At 39.6% G+C, this 21619-nt stretch overlaps 1 protein-coding gene and 1 long non-coding RNA gene across 4 annotated transcripts in view; one reads left to right on the top strand and one right to left on the bottom strand.

Annotated features, from left to right (window-relative positions):
• The window catches only part of LOC143116570 (uncharacterized), a 29462-nt gene extending 8343 nt beyond the window's left edge, over positions 1-21119 (bottom strand). Inside the window, exons 1-2 of one of the 2 annotated variants that reach the window (XR_012985859.1) lie at positions 20913-21119; positions 3914-4039 (exon numbers count right to left, since the gene is read on the bottom strand). This is a non-coding gene — a long non-coding RNA (uncharacterized LOC143116570). The remainder of the gene's footprint in view (positions 1-3913; positions 4040-20912) is intronic. The other variant, XR_012985860.1, reaches the window with a different exon arrangement.
• Positions 1-21619, top strand: part of hoga1 (4-hydroxy-2-oxoglutarate aldolase 1) — a 138506-nt gene that overhangs the window by 46899 nt on the left and 69988 nt on the right. For both annotated transcript variants that reach the window (XM_076277744.1, XM_076277743.1), the window contains one exon: positions 8444-8571. In XM_076277744.1, coding sequence (XP_076133859.1) covers positions 8444-8571 — 128 coding nt within the window. The remainder of the gene's footprint in view (positions 1-8443; positions 8572-21619) is intronic.

Genomic DNA, 21619 nt, shown 5'->3' with positions numbered 1-21619 from the left:
TACAGGGTTAAAGAGCTGCATGCTAAATAATTGTAATCTGAAAAAACATAGACTATCATTTCAAAGGTCTTGCCTGAGCAGAACATAAATACCACTAGTGGGCATTAAAATAATAATGATAATGGCAATAACAAAAATATGTAATTGGACAGATGATGAGCCCAAATTTGGAGAAACCTACCGGATCAGTGACTTGATAGGGATATTGATGTAGGGATTTTCATGACTCAAGGCATGTTTTTCTGTGTTGTTAGTTAAGGTTATTGAGTGCTGTATTTCAGTGTTTTACTTCTATATATATCAGGGGTGTCTAAACTGCGGCCCGCCACGCACTTTAGTCTGGCCCGCCGAGCATTTATTAGTTTATCATAGATCTGGCCCGCCACGCACTTTAATCCGCTCGCTATTTTTTTCCAGCGATAGACAACGTTGTGAGTAACTTTAGGCTACTGCAAACTGCTCTACACTCTTCTTAGAGAGCGATTACAATGTCAATGTCAAAACAGCTTGTTACATTGAGATACATAGTATCTCCTTTGCAGCAGATCTAACTACGTTATGCTACTCCATTAAATTGGGAACGCATTTGAGCGTGCATGCACGAGAGGGAGAGAGCGCGGCAGGTTCCAGCTGGCTTGTCATTGATATCTACCTTAAAAGGAAACGTTCCCACTACTGACCACTTATAAACTGTGAGAGGGCACAACCATAGGCACAGCACCAGGCTATATTTGGGTGGAGCTGTAAAAAGACTCTTAAAGTGACAGTGCACCATTTATAAATGAATTAAACAACATCAAATTAACATTATTTCTTTAGAAATTAATTTTCTACAACAAAATTACGTTGTCATTTAACTCATTGAGTGCCAAGCTGTTTTCGGGAGCTTTGTCCTAGAGTGCCAGCAATCTAGACCATTGTTGATGATTTTTGTACAGCCACAGCATATTCTGTGTTATAGCTATGAACACGTAGAATAGATGATTAAAAGGTGAGACTTTAAGCTCTCGGTGGGTGCAAACCGTGTATTTCTACATGCCTCTGTTCCTGAGAAATCCCAAGCTAAACAGTGGCTAGTTTTCATCAAAATAGCTGTTTTTTTTCTAGAAATGGAGATATAACGTCTTTCATGAAATATGAAGTGTTGCCTGTTACTTACTTCTGTAAACATTCCGGGAAGTGATCAGCGAGACCTGGCGAGACTGCCACCTAGTGATAGACCCACGAAAATGGCCTGGTTTTGAGCTGACGTGCATGCGTCACTGATTCGACCCAAAGCGGCAACCGAGTTATGATAAAATGTCCAGATAAAATGTCCAGATTGTGCGTTTTCATGAGTTTCACGATCGTCATATATTTAATTTCAATTCATCACAGAGTTCCCAAAATCACATATAAGGTGTATTAGAGTGTCTAGTTTCGTAATTTAAAAAAAAAAAGCTAAAAACGTAATATTACGTTTTTGGCACTCAACGCATGGGAGTTAAATATATAAAACGTTATATATACACACATTATTTTTTGTTGTGTGGCCCGCCGGCCAATTTTCAAAACCCAATGTGGCCCTTGAGTCAAAAAGTTTGGACACCCCTGATATAGAAGTGTATATATATTTTAATAAGACCCTGTTATTCTCACTCCTTCATATAGCCCGGGAGTTGTTTTTTTTATTTTTTATTTGGGGGGGGGGGCCCTTTCAGAGCAACTGCCCCTCAAAATTCCTGTGCACGTCCCTGCTGAAGTTCTACTATTACTACTACTACTACCACTACTACTTCTCCTACAACCCTATTTCCAAAAATGTTGGGACACTTTTGCAAACATATCAAATGTTGAAACTGAAATTGTACTATTTTATGAAAAATATATATTTTCATTTTGAATTCTGATGCCTGCAATCATGCTGATAATAATAATAATAATAATAATACATTTTATTTAAAAAAAAAAAACGCCTTTCAGGACACCCAAGGTCGCTTCACAGATAAAACAAATAGAAGGAAAAAAAGGAGAAAAATTTAGTCATATCACAGTCCATTGGCTAGTCTAAAGAGATTTTTAGTTCCTTTTTAAACTGGGCAGTGGATTCACACTGCCTGATGTTGTTTGGAAGTGAGTTCCATAGCTTTGGGGATGTGTGGGAGAACGCTCTCTCTCCCATGGTGCTGAGGTTCATCTTGGGCACCTTGAGCAGACCAGCTGATGAGAATCGCAGCGAGCGGGAAGGGGTGTAGCTCTCCAAGAGGTCGGTGATATAATTGGGAGCAAGGTTATGCAGGGCAAGGTTATGTCAACAGTAAGATCTTAAACTGGACTCTCTAGGTAACTGGTAACCAGCAGCAGTACAGGTGTTATGTGGCTTGTGAACTTTGTGCCTGTTACTATCCTGGCTGCAGAGTTCTGGATTATTTGGAGGCGGTGGAGTGATTTCTGTGGAATGCCAGAGAAGATGGAATTGCAGTAATCAATGCGGGATGTAACATAGGCGTTTACAAGTACTTCTGCACTCTGTTGATTGAGGGAGGGGCGCAATCTTCTCACAAGTGTCTGCTTCACCTCACTGTGTGTTCACTGTGTGCTGAGTGTGTTTCACTAATTCACGGATTGGGATAAATGCAGAGACCAAATTTCCCTCACGGGATCAAAAGAGTATATATATATAGAGTATATAAAACTCATGGTTTGGACATTTTGTTTTAAAAACAAGTACCGTTTTAAAAGTATTGATTCAGCACCGGTATCAGATAAAACCCAAAAGATACCCAACCCTAATCATGAGCGATGTCTCCCGGGTCATCGGGTGTTTCGGGTCTTTCAACAATCAAACACCATTGGCCACACATTCAGTCTTCCCAAGGAACAGTGAGTTTTTGCTTCAAGGCATCAGAGATTAGCTCCATGTCTGTCTCTCAGACTGAAGTTGTTGTAGTAGTACATGATGAGCTCTCTGAAGCCGCTCGGGATATGATGCCAGTTCAGTGCCTCTTTGACCAGCTTGTGGGGTATGGCTCCATACGTGTTTTCAAGGTCTAACCACAGCACCACCCGGCCTCTCTTATTTTCCCTGGCTCTGATAAGCTGTGTGACCACACCTGTGTGTTCAAAGCACCCTGACTCCTCTGGGATTCCTCCTTTCTGGACTGAAGTACCGATATAGGAGTTCTTTAGAAGGTAAAATGTGGCCTTGCCACAATCCTGAAGAATACCTTTCAGCTGCTAGGCTGACAATGTCATATTCTGGAGGCATCAATCAGCTTCTGCCTTAGCTGTCCCTTCAAAGATGGTGTCAGTCTCTTCATCAACTGGAGCTACCCTTTCTCCAAGCTTGGGGTCTCATCAGAGGTACTCCCAGTGTACTGTGACACTAGTGATGTGCCCAATGAAGCGAGGCTTCGGAGCTTGTTTCAAGCAGAAAGGGCCGTGCCAGATGAAGCCCCGGTTCGAGGCTTGTGTCGTTTCCATAAAAATCATGTGACTGATGACAAATGAGGCCTCGGTAGAGGTCTGCGCAGGACTTATTTTTCAGGGACGGGATTATGTTGCCTAATCGTATTTTATTGTATTGAATTGAGACAAACAGAAATGCTTATTTCTTGCAACACTTTTAATGTAATGAATAAGAACATTTCGAAGCTTTGGCATTGTGTTGAACGTTGTAGGCATTCTTTTCACTAGTCCGTGGCTGCTATAATTTATGCAAACCACCAGATGTCGCTGTGTTTTCCTTGTCTTCCATGTTTCGAAGCTTCGGCATATTACTCGGCACATTAGGGAAATGTGCCGAGTAGCGCTCAAGGCTTCATTTACCCATCACTATGTGACACCTGCACCATCTGCACACATTTAGTCTTGGCCTGGTGGATTTACAGGCCATGTGGGTTATTACACACCCTGCTACAGGTGCATTCTGTACCCGTTATTGTGTTTCCATTGCCATGTGTCTGTCCTTCAGTCCATCCAGTTGGGATTCTCTCCATCCCTCCTTTCAGACATCCCTGGGGGTATCTTTCCTTAAAGGTAGTCATCTCTCTGTGAAACACTGTGTGGGAAAATGATGCAGTACTATAAGGAAAATGCTCCTCAATATGAAATTGTAAGAATTTGGGAACTTCATGTATAGTACATGATATCATTAAAATATTCAGCAGTGATTTATCACCTGTCCCAACTTTTTTGAAACATGTTGCTGGCATCAAAATGAACGTATATTTCCCAAAAAACAATAGAACTTCTCTGTTTCAATGGTTGATATGTTGCCATTGCACCATTCTTAATGAAATATAGGGTTTGCATAGACACCTTGCTATATGTCCGGAGGATATCTTGGCTCCCTCAAATTTCCTAGTTGATTTAGTGGAGATCATACTATCTAAACATTTCTTTAAATACTCAGGTAACTTCTATCTAGTCACAAGGTAGCGCAATCGGAAGCGCCTTTGCACCCTCTTATGCTTGTTTAGTCATGAGCTTGTGGGAGTAGATGTATGTAGAGAACTCCAACCACAACCCCTTCCACTTGAAAATTGCATTGTAGCATAGGTACATTGATGATGTCCTGCTGATTTGGAAAGTCACAATTGATGAGCTAAATGCATTCCTATGCCAACTCCACAACTGACTACCTCTTGTTCACTATGGAATTTGACACTCACTCAGTTTCCTGAATCTCACTATCTATAGGAATGGGAACGACACATTACAAACTACCATCTACCGCAAACCATTCAGAACATTCCAATTGGCCAATTCCTACGAGTAAGAAGAAACTGCAGCTCCACCTCAGACTTTACATTCAAGGCTGCCCAGTTATCAAACCAATTTGAGCAAAGAGGCTACGCAAAGTCAGACATCAGTCAAGCTTGGGAAAGGGCACTAAAAACAGACATTTCTTTAGTTTTAACAAAAAACAAAGAAACATCGTCTCGTGTCTGCTTATAATATACTGCTTATATATATTATATAATATAATCCGCAAACATTGGCACATTCTCCAATGCGACCCGGCCCTTAGAGTTTTTTACTATTCACCCACTATTCACCTTCAGACACGCTTGAAATATTCGAGACCACTTTGTCCAGACATTAAAATTCACACAACCTGGCACACAACCTGGCCAATCAATCTCAAGGCTTCTTCAAATGTGGCAACTGCTCACAGTGCTCAAACTCCACCAATAAAAAGCATTTTTCGGAACCCTGCACCGGGAAGAAATATTCTCTCTCGTCATTTATCAATTGCAGTAGCACTCATGTCATATACCTATTGTGTAAGTGTCCGTATGGGCTGGTATACATAGGCCAAACGAAACTGCAACTAAAACTAAGAATAGCTAAACTAGTCAGTTTCCTTGTGTAATTTCGTTCAAGTTTGGGGGGGATTATGAAAAATATATATTTTTGGAAGCCTTAGAGTATGAAGCAGAAAATCTTTGGTTAACAATTTTCCACGGTCAATATGGTGGCTATCTTTTTGCCTGCCAGCAAACATCTCTCAGCTGTGAGTTCTCCATGAAGAATTCCTCCAGAACCAATTTGTACAGAGCCACATATGAGTAGATGGGCATGCAAAAAATACTTGTAGTGTATACACTTGAGGATTTGCCTCGTTGTTGCTGCACCAAAGACTCCACTTCCGGATATTCGCCCACTGCCTTGCTGAAAACAGCCACTTTAAAAAATGGCTGCCACGGCCACCATGTTGAAAATTCACAATGGTTCAATATCATATTTTTGAAGTATACAATTTTTCAGCTAAGCAGCTCTACTAATGGCCTCCTTACACCAAACAACTTTGACAAGATTTGGGAAAGATTCTTGAAAGATTGTAGTGTTTTAACTAATGCCCCCCCATTCAAGCTTTACTCAAAAGACTACAATCTTTCAAGAATCTTTCCCAAATCTTGTCAAAGTTGTTTGGTGTAAGGAGGCCATTAGACGATAAAACAAAATATCCAGGATTCCCGAAGCTACATTTCAACATGCTGGCTAACACCTCCATGATGTTCAGCTCCATGGAGACCTTCTTTACTTGCTGGCTACTATTATATCATTAAACAGCAATGCTCATTTTTAAGGTGGCTTCATCCAATATGTACGCGTCAAGTTTGGAAATTTGTGCACATATATTTCAGTAGATTAAGCCTCATTTGTATATTTAAACATTACATTTCAGAAAACTTTTGTGGTGATACATAAGTTTACATTTTTACCCCATCTACCAGTATTTTCCTACCTGAGAGCAAGGCATCCATTTTTGAACAAGAATTCCGAGAAATCGGGGACCTGATTTAAATGTTATATGGTGGATTTATATTTGAACTATCTAAAAATGCTGTATAACAACTTTTCCTCAATTTTCTTTTACCTCAGATTTACTTTAATTTCAACTCGGCAAGATATCAGGAAATTAGCCTATGGCGTTTTTAGTGTAATATAGTACACCGTTTTCAGGTCCCAAAATGACTGCAGTAATGACTTCTGAAAATTGTCAACCAACGATTTTCTGATTCTTCAGTCTGTAAGGATTCCAAAAGGCTCTACATACAGACAAACCACGGATCCCCAGAATCACTTAAATTCTGGGGCATAGAAACAATCTCTACACCACCTATAGGTGGTGATATCATTAAACAACTCGGTAACACTTTATAATAACTACACACAATTCATCATTTATGAAGCCTTTTGTCAGGGAAGGTGGATAGGACCCAAGCGCAGAATTTCGAAAACCACACTTTATTGACAAAACTCACCAACAGACAGGACTACACCAGGGTGAACAGAGAGGCAATCCGACAAGTAACAGAGAAACAGGAGGGTAGAAATACACAGACCAATTAACAGAAACACAGAGGACTGGACGAGACCAACGAGACAATAACGGGGAACAGGTGTGGAAGCAGAAACGGAGGGAAAACAAGACAGGAAGCACAGACCAAATAAGGAGATGGGGCAGAGACAAGACAGGTGACAGGCAGGTAAACACAAAGCACATGGGGAACCAGGCAAACACAGCACACACAGGACACTACACAAAGTGGCCACCAGGGTGGCACAAAGTCACTCCATCCAGGCAGGATCCTGACACCTTTGTTACTTATTAGTTAATGGCCTATTCATCATTGGTAATTTCTTGTTCATACATGATTTATCATCCGTAAAGCATGTGTTTACACAGTTATAAATGGTTTGTTCATAGTAAATCAGCCTATCCAAAAAATATGTTTGTAAGTACATGATTTATACTTACTGTAATAAATAATGAAACAACCACTTATAAATGAAATCATTTTCCCATTATAAACCAGTTGCAAACCATTACAAAATACTTTGTTCATCACTTGTAAAGCATTGCTCCTATACTAATTCTCATAAATAAAGTATTTGTACACAGTTATACATTGTTTGTTCATAGTAAATAAGCCTATATCTAAAATATGTTTATAAATTATTGTTAATACTTAATAAATGATGCAATATTATTTTGTTGATGAAGTAATATTTCCATTATTTAACAGTTGTTACATACACATGCACTAATGATTAGTTAGGGTGAGGATACATATTTTATAAGCTACTTCCTAATGCTATAATTCATGATTAACTCAGGAGTTACAAGTGTTTAGTTATATTATAGTGATATTTTGTGAGCTTATCTAAAGTGAGGACTTTCTATGCCTTGCAACACACACTCATGACTGATTAAGAAACATAAGAACAATCCTTTTGAACAATGCGCCCGGGTGTCTGATCACAAAATCACACCATTAAATTAGTGAATGTGGACTGGACACGCTTTAAATGCCTTTAACTGCATTTCGTTGTCTTTGTACTTGTACTCTGCACAATGACAATAAAGTTAAATCTAATGTAAACTTTGCATCTCTGACCAGGCGTTTCAGATTGCTAAATTAGGGCCCATGGACTTGTTATTTAGAGTGTTATTAAAAAAATGTCAAGGAAGACATGAGAACACGTCCTGAGTTGGGAGAGGAAAGGTAGAGGGGCAAAGAGGGGGGGGGGAGTGAAAGAGTGAGCCAGATAACGTTCTGATGAATGCTCTACATTTAATACTAAATAAATTAATGTAAATAATAGGTGTGTCTTGCTTTCACAAATCTCACTCCAAGCTGAAAAAAATGTTGGCAGCTCTGCTGATTTGCAGAGACATGAACAATATGAAGTGATGAAGGTTGTGTTAGTAGTAGCTTACTGGCGATAATTTAAAACTCCTTTCACCCCTGATTCATAGTGACTGTTTTCACTCACACATGCACTGACAATCTGAATTATGGCTAATACTTTGCATTACTTACTGCAGAAAGTTCATAAAAGTTCAACTTCTCAAGTGGCAACGTAGGCAACGTTAGCTGTAGATCAACAGACACTTCTGTTTCTCCCTACAAACTCATATTCTCTTTCTTTTTCATCAACTACTTCCCAGCCACAAAAGCCACAGTGCAAATGACAGAAGGGATGGCCCATGCTGGAGCTGATGCAGTGCTGGTAGTGACACCCTGTTTCTATCGTGGAAGGATGAACAGCAAAGCACTTATTCACCATTATACTAAGGTCAGAGCACATTACCTGTAAATGAAACCCTTGCTGCTGGAAGCAGTGTGTATCGTTAGTCCTGGAAAGAGGTGTAAGACCTATTTTATTCAGTGTTACAGTATTTTTTTTCTGGTAATTACTAATTGCTCTTATGAGAATTACATGGTATCAGGGTTTTATGCTGAATCATTTATTTTTATTTCATTTCTCTACAATGGTTATAGACCAGCAGGATGTTAATTTTCATTGCTAACTTGTTAAAGGAGAATTCCGGTGTGATATTGACCTAAAGTGTGTTGAAACATGATACCGAGTGTGAACGTATGTCTCATAGCCCATCTCGGCTTGTCCCCTGCACTCCAAAATCTGGCGCTAGTTAGCCGATGCTAACAATGGTGGTGCTCCGGCATCGGCCTAGCCATGCAAATAAATCACTGTTTTACACCATTACGAGGCTCAATGTATCTCCACACTTCATTGGTAGACTTCCGAGGGCCCTGACATTTAAAACGAGACATTGACAACTTTGAAAAAGCACTGGTAGTTTACTTACAAGACGATTTATACAGACGAAGTATAGCGTTTGCAGACATCTTGAATTTAGTCACGATAAGTCGAGCGACGAGTAAGAATGAACAGGTATGATAAGGGATCAGATTCCAAAAATAATTCCGTGGAAATGCATGGATTCCAGTTGCTGCTACTGGAAGAAACTGGAATCCATGCATTTCCACAGAATTATTTTTGGAATCTGATCCCTTATCATACCTGTTCATTCTTACTCGTCGCTCGACTTATCGTGACTAAATTCAAGATGTCTGCAAACGCTATACTTCGTGAAGGACCTGTCTGTATAAATCGTCTTGTAAGTAAACTCCTTCATAGGAGTTTAACGAACCTGTTAGCAAATTTGAAATTAAATTTGAAACCTTGACTGTGTGCATTACTTTCTGTGAACCGAATGCCGTGTCATCCATTATCCCTTACGTATTGTAGCCCACTATCAGACCTAAGCAATACACACAGGGAGGAGCTTACATGTGATGCATCAGGCAGGAACATTTCTACAGTTAGTTTCTCACATAGGATGACAAATAGGCCTGGGATAGGCTATGGAAATGGCTACTATAAAATGCTTTATAATTAAACCTCCATTGATCTTGAACAATATTAACAGTATGAGCCCCCACTTTGAGTCACACCTCGAAGAATTTATTCTAAATAGTGAATGGAAAACATTAAATTACATTGACTGAATTGTAGGTTGAACACTGTTTGTAAATGCTGTATGCCACTGTATCCCACAAAACACCATTAAATAGCTTTACCTGTAAGTGCAGTAAGCATAGTGCTCATCTAGGTCCCCAACCTTTTATGTACCATGGACCGGTTTGTTTCCTATTTTTTTTTCACGGACCGGCGGGGGGGGGGGGGTGTTCCATGTTCCATATGTGTTGTGCATGCGCATTACTTGAAAAGAACTAGCTCCAGTTATGTATGAACAGTGAAGGTAACGATCTCTTAAACATGTTGCTCATTCTAGCAGTTTAGCTAACTTCGTGTGACACTACCGTTCGCTAAGAAGGTGAAGTGAGCTGACCTGAGGCTGTGCAGCGTGTAGGCTGTAAGGCAATATGTAAAAGTGTTGAAGGCGGGACAGACAGACGTAAGAAAATAGACCTTGCAAAATGCAAACATGCGTGCAATCAAACAACTGCATATAGGCCTATGTCATGTAAAACGTGACATTATTGCAAATTAAATTTAATTTAGTTTGCATGCATTTTTTTTTAACTCATGTCGTAGGCTACGGCCCGGTTAGGAATGTCTACCGGGCCGCGGCCACAAAGCTACATTAGCATTAATGCCCAGTCAAGACAAAGCCCATAGACAGAGGTAATATTTAAATGCCAATGAGGACAAACAATGCAATAAGGTTTAATGTAATCCCACATATGCACACATGACACATAACTAAAGGAAAATATAGCTGCAGGCAGAAATGAGGGAGCCTAGCAGGTGGGAGTTGTCATGGCAACAACTGACACGTGTCTGTACACAGTCACAGAAAGTTTCATGTCTATCAACCAAAGGTTGGCTGAGATACACACTTCCTGTATGGCGGCTTCGCAGACGATTTCGATTGGCCTTGACGGCAAATTTATTCTGTGTCCTCAAGATGGGGTCATGAGTTCATGTACCAAGTTTGGTTTTGATATGCGGAAGTGTTGCTAATTAAAGTGCCCCTAGTGGTCAATGGTCACCAAATTTATTGTGCAGCCTCAAGATGGGGTCCCGACTCAACGTACCAAGTTTGGTTTTAATACGGGAAACTGTTGCTAAATATAGTGTCCCTAGTGGTCAAAGGACGCTGAATGTATTGAGCGTCCTCGGGATGTGGTCCCGGGTCTATGTGCCAAGTTTGGTTTTCGATAGGTGACAGTAGCCGTGTTTACATAGAAAACATTTGTAATGAATGATTGTAATGAATCTGATTAAAGATTTCAACCAAACTCTTTACAAGAACGCAAAAATAACAATAAAAAAACAAATGGCGTTTAATATGCGTTTATATGGAACAAGCATTTAATCGTTTACAAGCTCCTAGCCATGGAAACTCATTTGTTTACATACTGTAAATTTACCAAGCTAATATCATAGTGTAGCCTGACGTAGCCATACTGAATTCTAGTCAGAATATGAGTCTGATACTGCTCCATTGGGACATAATTATGGGGTGTGTTTCAACCGATACAGGGAGGGAATGCCTCTGCACTCAATTGGATAGACCTAACCAATCAGAGCAACAAAATAACTTAGATTAGATTCTTTATTGTCATTGTACAGAGTACAAGTACAAAGTGTAGACAGTATACGGTTGATTTACATAAGGTGGTTTAGAGTAGTATAAATTCAATATAAATATGTGCAGTGTATTAGCAGTTACCTTAAGAGCAGAATATATGGCTAATAAAAAGCCCGTAAAAGTCCTGTCAGAAAGTGATGCATACGTTTTATAAATGCTTGCATTTTCAGGTCAACATTTAAAAAGTACTTCAAATATCATCCAGTTATCAATATGTCTATGGAGTGCTGAATTCGCTAGCTTTTCCCTTACACTTGTGAGTTTTGCAAAGGACTTTTACGGGCTTTTCCCAAATCACAGAAGTGAAGTCGACAGAGATGGTAGCAGCAGAGAGTAGAAGTCATCAGGCAAGTGTTATTTAAATAAACTCCTGGTGTAGGCTACTTACAAACTTTCCAATGCCTCGTTTTATGAGTACAGACCCTGTTTGTACAACTGTAAAAGTTTGGTAACATTCCGAACAGTATTAGTGGGATAATTTACGAAAATATACTTTTGGTAACGCTAAGCCATTGTGCTGATACATAGACTAATAGCGCGAACGCGACCAATGTTCGACCAAAGGAAAAAAGCTTCAGGGGGTGTGTTTGGCTCGCGGTCATCGTGCAAATGACCCTAGGGTGAAATTCACTCTGAACCATTGCTTTAAATAAATTGCTTATTTTCACCATAAACATGCATGTACAGTACCCTCCAGAATTATTGGCACCTTTGATAAAGTTGACTAAAACAAATAAAAATAATAATCTTTTGGTGATTTATTGTACTCCCACAATGAAAACAATGAGGAAAAATCCACCCTTGAAGGGAAGCACATTTATTCTGAGAAAAAGGAAAATCTAATAAAGAAATAAATATTTTTAACGAAAAATGTTGCTCACAATTATTGGCACCCCTGAAAAAGACCTAACAGAAGCATTTTCCTATCTAATTTTTAAACTTATTATAACCACCGCGCAGCGAAGTTTGGTGGGCATATAGCCCCACAAGGATAGCATAGAACCATTGTTTTTCATTTTGATCCGTCGCCCCCCACCTGCCGTACTGGACCCCCAGAAAGGAGGGTAGGGCCGACACAGTTTTCTGTGAATATCTCGAGAATTGTAGGGCCTAGGAGGACCACCTTTTTTTGAATGTTGGTGTGGGACCATGTCAACCCATCCCATAACCAGTCATTAGTGGGTTTGATGGAGCAAGCCCACTATTGTTCTTCTTAACCCTTAAGAACGTAGGTTTTATTTAAACCAACGTACTCCACTGGGTGAGTTTTTTGGGCTGCGTCACTAGCGTTCTACACTGACATTCTATAGTCATTATTAGGTGGCCTACAATCTATGCAGTGTTAGCATGGCCTGATCTGTTTTATTTCACGTGAACATTGCAAAGTACCACACACACACACATGCTTTCATCATGTGATCACGTGTTGCATGCATGCACCTGATTACGCAAATGAAGTCGCGCTGACAACGTGCTACAATTGTCACGAGGATAACAGGACACGCGAATATCTCTGCTCTTACCTCAGACGGATGTTTAACTCCAAGGAAGTTTTTGTTGTCGTCCGTTTCCTTCCTTCACATGGATTTTACGTAAGTGCCCTTATAATTTATGTATCAAATCTAGAAATCAGTTCATAAGTTATAGCGTTATCATTTACAGCAATCGATGTTGTAGCCTACAGATGTCATTATCATATAATGTTAGCATACTGGTCTTTGTTGTGTTTGAGGGGAAGAGGGCAAGATAGTTGGTCGATGGTAGTGAACTCTGTGAGTAGCCAGTCAGGATATATACTTTTAGAAGTGGAAGACTAAAGAAAGTGAACGTGAACGGCTATCATATTCCATCCATTCAATAAACCTAATTCTGTTAGCACAAAACTTAAACCAGGCAGACGAGGCATGAAAGGAAATTAGCTGTTTTGAATGAACACAATGCCCACAATATGATAATTTTACTTTCTGAACCTAGGGGTTTCAATATCTGATAAAGGATCTTTCAGTTTAAAATTTTGGAAACAAGGTAAATGACAAAAATGAATGTCTAAAACGGTCAGATTAATTCAAGAACTTTGAAGCCATTTATTGGAAGGCCCATGAGGCAAACACGTGTGCCTCATGTAGGCATGAACACACAGACACACACACACACTCACAGACAGACACACACACAGGAACAGGAACAAAAAGTTGTCATTTGTCTGTTTAGAACTATAGATTATTGAAATATTAACTACTGTTTGTATGTTTTTTGTCTTTTCCTGACATGACTGGACACTCAGAAATGCTTGAGGGTGTGGTATTCCTCAAAGCAGGGAGTCACACACAGTGGTACATCACAGGGGACACACATGTGCTTGGTGGCCTTCCGCAGCTGTTGACGCCTGGTTGTTGTCTGGCAGACCCTGCACCGCCTCCTTGTGCGAATACCCTGCTGAGATGTCTGTGTCACCAGTGATGGGAAGTGGCGAGCAGTGAGACGGACTGGGTTGTCAAGCTTTTGAGCACAGTCAACAAAGGTGTTTCGTTTATCTAAATTATCCACAGATCCCATTTTCTTGTTATATTCCACCACACAGACTGGCTTCACCACTCCTTGACCTGTGGCATAGTCCACTTTGCCCGTTGGTACCATGTCTCCGGAGTGCACAGTGGACAAAACATGCACATCACGCCTATCATGCCATTTCACAGCCAGCATTTGTCCATTATTGAAAAATGCAGCATCACCTTTAGACATTTTTTTAGGGAAATGTGGCATGCCTTTCCTGTTGGCTCTAACAGTACCACAGGCACCAGTTATATGCTGCAAAAGATGATTAAAAAGGGCAGGGCTGGTGTACCAATTATCCACGTATAGAATGTGACCTTTATCCAGAAAAGGCTCCAGCAATGTGAGAACAACTGACCCAGAAATCCCTACACCCTCAGACATGGTAATATCTGTCGATTTCCCTGTGTAAATTATCATGTTCTGAACATATCCTGTCTTTACGTCACACAACACAAACAGTTTGATGCCAAATCGATGTCGTTTTGATGGAATGTACTGTTTGAAGGATAGTCGCCCTTTCCACTTCATCATCGACTCGTCAATACATAGGTCTTGGTGGGGATAAAAAATCTGGCTGAAAGATGTGATAATTGGGGTCAAAACAGATCGAATATTTTGGAGGGGGTCAGTTGAGGTCATGCCGGTGAAATGAAGAGCTCTAAGTAGCAAGAGGTAGCGGTCCTGAGAGAACACAGTGGCAAAGAATGGTGTGGATAGCAGGGGATTTGTGGTCCAGTAATCTCTGATGTTGTTCTTTTTAACTAGAGATACAATTCAGCTATTGTGGTGTCCACCCACCTTGCCAGCTTTCCAACACAGTTTAACTTCTCCCTCAGTGTCTGGGCATAGCTGTTGGTCTCTGCCACAATAGTAGCCACAGTGGAGGGAGAGATAAACATTTTAAAACACTCCACCTCCGTCGGATTGTCAGGTTGCTTCCTAACCCCTGATAAAGACCTGGCAAAGTTGACACTTTTCGGACGAAAGTTTCCTTCCCTCCAGTTGACATCCCCGGTGTCCTCCGGCGCCTCTTCCTCCAGAGCTGCCAAATTGTCCGGCAACTCCTCGTCAGAGGAGTCACTTTCCACAGGTGCAGGTTCAGGTTCAGGTTCAATGTCAGAGTCATCATTAGATGTAAAAATCACCCTGATCTCTTCATCAGTAAGCTGACGCCTTTTCAAATGTGCCATACCTAATCTAATATTACCTATGATATTATAGCGTCTGTAAATATACTACGATTGTTTTGTGAATGAATATACTTCGAGATGCCGGTCGCTGTAATGTTTTGCATTGACGGACTTGATGGATGCACTGCTATTGCGCAAATAAAGCTGTGATTATAATGGGACAAGATAAAGATGTATGCGCATTTCTTGTGCGAGTTTTAATGTCATGAATGTAGCAAACTATTTTTCCTGAGCCGTGCGTTACTCAAAGCTACATAGCTCGTGAATGAACGATGTTTGTTTCCAGCATTCCGTACATTTCGCGGTCATTTTGATTTTCATCTTTTCAGTGGCCATGAGATTTGACTAAACACTGAATAACATCATTTAATTTAAAAAAAACACAAATTTTGCGTGTTTTACTGTGCTTGGTGTAATGACTGACATTCAGAAATATGGCAATAAATGGCAGTGAAGCTAGCAACATTTGTAGCCTCCTGTAAGTAAACGTCTTCCCAATACTTGCCACTTCCGTGGATTTTGTCATGTATAGCCCGACCACACAATCATAATATAAACTAGATCTGCAAAATGTGGACATAACAAAATGGTAGTGGCAAAGTGATTTGCGAGAGACCATCTTTGACTTTGAGAATGTACAATGTCAGCCCATGTTAGCCAACAAGTGGTAGCCCATTGTTAAGCAGCAATTAGAATACTTATGTAGCAACATTCCAAACACAAAAGTGTGACGGTACGCTTTTACAGATAGTTAACGGCCGTCACACCAGTGTGACGGTACGTTCTTAAGGGTTAAGTTTACTTTATTTATTAGTGGGTTTGATCCAGCAAGCCCACAGGGCTATTGTTCTTCTTAAGTTTTCTTATATATTATTCCTGTTCATCCACTTTTTGTACCAACTACTGCTCCTAGACCGTTTGAGCTATCAACGCAGTTCGAACTCCAAAAATGCAGGCCCGAACCGGTGTAGGGAGCTTGTTACTTTCGTGTCGCTGGCCCTTGTCGTTTTCGCGTTATTCCCGTTTTTCTGCGTTTTTTTCGGCCCCATTGAAATAAATGGCGGAATGTTCAGGATTCTAATTCTGATTGTGACATCACAGCTCTAATTGTTTAACCCTTACGTGCCCGACCGTTCTAATTTCGTTACAAAAGTAACGATGGCCAATCGTCTAATATCTCAGCTGTCCAATGACTGATTTTATTTCTGAAATCTTCCCCGTAATGCTGATAACATAAGCTTCAATTTGATATGATTGGTTAAGGGGTTTATGGCGCGAAATGTTTTGGATACTTGAAGATGAGTCTTGAAAAAATATGCCACCTGCACTTAAGTTGGAGTTTACCTCGACTGGAAACCACACAGCTGGATAAACTGAGGTAATATTGTTTTTACATCAGTTCTAGTTATGGTTTATCTTAATTTGAAGTCCTTAAATCATGTTATTTGACAGTAATATGCTTTCTCATCAGCATCAACATTATGGCTTAGCGGGGCGCTAGTGCATCGTCACGTAACTTTAGCTAACTGTATAATTCTGAACTGCTTGCAATATTATCGTTTGCTTTTGATGTCAGTTGTTTTCATTTGACAGTTTCATTTAAAAACCTGTTAGTTTATAACCTGTAGGTAAGTTTGTTTTCTAGTACCAATTTGCTTGTTAGGTAAGCATTATATTGGCAAGACAGTATAGCAAACCAAAGCTGAATAAATCAATGGGCGCTGTGTTTCTAAGTTGCGTTCTCTTACATGAAATAAGTTGAGCGATATTTTTACTCCTCTCAATATGTAACGTTAGTTGTAGAAAATAAGATGTGAAATCACATATTCTGTCAGAAATGTAATTAACTTATTGCCTTTCCTCCGGTTGTTATCTGTAGTGCAGTCTGTAGTGAACTATTTTAGCTTGCTAACTTCTAAATGACAAACATCAGACGTGCTTGTCTCAACATTTTCTAAGATGGCATGACTTGAAATAGATGAAGCACAACTCCTCAATATTTAGTTATAGAAAACATGATGTGAAATCACATATTCTGTCAGAAATGTCATTATTGCATTTCAGCAGTTTGTTACTAGGTGAAATGTAATCTGTCTTTATCTTGATGCCAGCCAGGCAATCAGATTTAGGGTAGCTAAACCCATGTGTAATACAATGACTTTTCATAGGCCTACTTAGAAATATTTCGAGTATATTCTGAGGATGCTTCAATAGTTTAGGCTACCTCTTCTTTTGTGTGCATACATGCACAAATCTGTAGTTTTGTGATTTTATTTTTTACATTAATAAAGGTATTTGTATGATTTCGCTCTTGTTTCAGATGGAGGATGACAAGACCTACACAGACCTTCTCGCAAGCCTGAAGAGGTAGCTGACTGCTCATGAGCTTGCGCTCACAATGCTGAAGACCATGAGGGGATGGAGGAAGAAGGTATAGATTTATGTGCCGTGCGTAGGATGGTGCGGACTAAAAAACTGTGTGAAATAGACTTGTTATGTTCTTTTTTACTCACATTGTTGTCCCAGGCATATGTGGTTTTACCAACCGGAAGGAATGGGAGCTTGTGCTTAGTAGGCCATCGTATGCAAACAGTGCAGGGGCATGGGACAAAGACCCCAGAAGAGTTTCACAGGTTTCTGGGATTGATCATTTACATGGGGGTTCACTTCCCTCCCTAATATCCATTGCTACTGGGGAACCAAGTCTTGGCAGGGATCATATTGTGTACTCCAAAAAACGCAGAATACCAGAAAGCACTTTTTCTCCATTGACATTGCCGTTGTCAGTAGCTTCTTGTTATTTCAAGTTTGACAATGCAATGCAGAATCTGGTGTTGAACCTAGGTTTGGTAGCTACAACCAGAAAGAATTTGGAGGAAATCTATCACAACAGTTGGTAGGCATTTCCGTTGAAATTTCAGCCTCACCTTCAGCTGCTCCAACTACTACTCGGTCGTCTTTCCATCAAGTACATATTCCTGTACAGCAGGAGCTTGTTATAAAAAACGTACATAATAAAACTAAAGTAGGTTGTATGGCCCTGGAGTGTAACGGTAGGCGAATTTGTTTTATTGATAAACAAATTGCTGTCAGATTTGGCATTCTGCAAAAGGGGATGTGTTTAGTGCCTTTCCCTATCCTCCTCTGTAAGTGTGTGTGTGTGTGGGTATGAGTTTGTGTGTATATGTGTGTATGTGTTTATTCTCCACAGGCTTGTTCTAAGTATATAATCCAATTTTATATATGTATATAATTTTCATATTATACTGATTTATATAAGGAAGTTGTATTTGTTGAATCAAATGTATTTTATGTCTCTTTTCCGAAATGGTCTTCAATGAATACAGTATACTTACTTCCTGTATTACTGGTAAGGTACAGTATGGTTTTTTTTTAATGTCATTCTTATTGACTGTAGCATTTGCTTATATACAAATAAATGGTTTATTCTTATAGACCAAATACATCTAAACCATTTTTCTGACTTGATTGTTAGTTTTTATGCATACTTTTATGTTGTTGGTGAGAAAGTGAATGTGAATTCGGTCAACATTCTAAATCCCGTTTCCTGCATTTTTTTACACTGGTCACTAAAAGTATCATAACTTTTGAAAGGTTAATGATATTCCAATTTTTTGTTAAATAGCCCACAACTTGCTGAACATTTCATACACTCTATGTTTCTCTGTCTTGTAGAGAAATATGATGAAAATTCATTTGTATGTGAATGAAATTAAATTTTGACAAATTCCAGATATACATTTGGAGAGGATTTTCAAATACTGTTCATTACTATATCAACATTACCATATGTATTTTACATCATTTCATAGAACTGATCCTTCTGATTACAATGGTATGTATATCCCATTGATGGTATGTATTATACTCAAGAAATAAGGTTTTTTGTGTGAGGGGGTCATCCAGCACCAAAAATGGAATGTTCGGCACGGGCACGAAAGGGTTAAGCTTGCACCTGGCAGAGTTCTAAGCCATCTGGCACTGTCTAATGGGCTGGGCTGGGCTATGAAGGTGTGTGCATGTAACTTTTGACCCGTATGTCCGATTTTCATAAATGAGGTACCGTTGGAATCCTTGAACGAAGCCCAGTGCAATGCCTTGCCAGCACCAAGTGTAAAGGTCATGTAAATTTTTTTTAAAGTGAATCCATGTTCATACAGGTCATTTAAAAAATAAAAAAACCTTTTTCCCAGTCCATTCAGCCCAGTTCAATGCCCAGCTAGCTCAATTCAAACTTAGTCATGTATACAGTTGTATAGATTATAACATTGAGAAACACACATTCATACAGATATTATGCATATATTCATACAGATATAATGCATATTATTAATGTTAGCTATTTGCTGTTGTCATATGCTTTACGTGATGGCCATTCATCACACTGTTTGGATGTTACTTACTTGGCAGTCTGAATCAGAATTACCTTAGCTCTCAGTAAGTTACAGTTTATTAGTCATGTGATTTACATAAAGTAGTAAACAACAGTAATGTTAAACGTGTCAACAAGTTAGATTCTACCCCACAACAGCAAATAGCTAACGTTTACGTTAGCCTAACTTACTTATCGTTGACGTTGACCCGACACGTTCATAAGTTAGACCATAGACTGATAAGGACGTCCATCAAACTAAAGGGGTTCGTTCTTCGATGTCTTCAAATTCATTCGAATTCCCTGTGCGAGATTTACTGTTTTTCTTTTTAATAAACTGCCTGTAGACTTACACAGTTCTCAATGCTTCGATTTACATTGTTGCGTTTTGTGTCCACTCTGGTGTCTACGGGGCTCCCGTAACACAGTAGAGATCGCTACTCCTGTAGGTGTGGGTGCACTCGTCTTCGGACTGTGAGGATTTCACAGGGTAAAAGAGGAGGTGTGGGTTTTGTGACTACTCTGGTGTCCAAAGGGGCTCCCTTTGACACGGTTGAGATCGCTACTCCTGTTGGTGTCCGTCTTCGGACTGTGATAATATCACAGGGTAAAAGAGGAAGTGTGTGTGTCTGGTGCGAGGGCCCCTTTTCGACGGGTTTAGGCTGTACAAGAGGATTGACTTGATGGAGAGGCTCTCCCTATCTGAATCAAAATCCCTAATTTGGGGTTTAGGGGCTAAGGAAAATGGACCACTTCAGAGTCTCTCTCTATCTCTTAGTCGCTATTCCCTGTTCCCTTCGACTTGTACTTCAAAATGTGGTTAACCTCACTAAAAGAGGAAGAAATTCAGAGCTTTATTTGCCATTGTTATTTGTCATCAAAATCTGAGAGAGGGTAAAAACTCACTACAGACATTCGTCTGTCTGTCTAGATCGGAGGGAAGATCAACTACCCTATTCTTTTGAGAGCTTTGTCAAATTGAAATTAAGACTCTTTTAAATGACAGTTCTTGTAATATATATAAGAACTTCAATTGACCACAACGGATCTATAACAATTTAGATTCTATCTATAAATACACTTGCATTTATCCGACAGATTTCCGTATCCTCGCTTGGGTGTGTGATGTGCATTTAGACCACAACGGATCCTAGACTTTAGCTTCACAAACAATTTGACGCGCCAAATAAATTTGCTAACAAAGCCTTTTTGGTTTTTTGTCTGCCCTGGAGCATAGGACTTTCCTTCCCAAATGCCTGGCTGAGTTCGCTACTCCTGTGTATGTCAGTGCAGTGTGTTTTTTGCCCATATACAGTGTCTTAGAAAGTAGCCCTCAAACGGACGCCTTACTTACCCGGAGCGATGTCAAATCTTTGGAGCAGAAGGCCCTATTGCAAGGCATCTGGGGTTCTCAGCAACACAGGAGAGGCAGAAAAATACGAAAAAAAAAACGCTAGACGGTCTTTTTACAAACTCCTAATCAAAGGTTAGGATTTTGACTTTTATTAAATACAAACAAAAAATACAAGGAATAAAAACTTGTCTAAGTCTAAAGGCTAAATGCTCGGTCCAAAGAAAAAAGAAGATCAAAAAGCCCTGAACAAGGGGCCGTTCTCTTTTTATACCCCTCTCGGTCAGACAGAACATGTCCACATTTGGTATTGTGTCTTGCCATGAAATATTGGTTCTGCTTTTTTGTTTTTGCTTAGTTGCCAGTCAGCTTTTTGTTTTGCTGACAAACAGTTTCTTACAGCTGGTACATTATGTTCTTACATTCTGTCTTTACATTTTGTTCAAAGCACATGTCATTTAGCATACAGTAACACACTTTAATTCTAACACAACCTTTTCATATCTAAGCAAACACATTTTATGTAGCAAAACATTTTAAGTTTTATAAGCAAACTTTCTTATATATATTTAAGAAAAACACTCTTTAAGTTTAAGCAAAATCATAACAGATTATTCTAGCAAAAAACAATTTATGCTTTTAATTAAGAAAACACACTTCAATTCTAAGTTTCTAAGTTTTTAAACATTCTAAGTCTAACTTGTGTCACA

This window comes from Alosa pseudoharengus, unplaced genomic scaffold (genome assembly GCF_046254945.1).
Source record: "Alosa pseudoharengus isolate Yale_2024_CS ecotype anadromous, Long Island Sound unplaced genomic scaffold, YU_APseudo_1.1 YU_APseudo_1.1_scf_11, whole genome shotgun sequence".
NCBI lineage: Eukaryota > Metazoa > Chordata > Actinopteri > Clupeiformes > Clupeidae > Alosa > Alosa pseudoharengus.
This window is presented reverse-complemented; position numbering and strand designations above follow the sequence as displayed.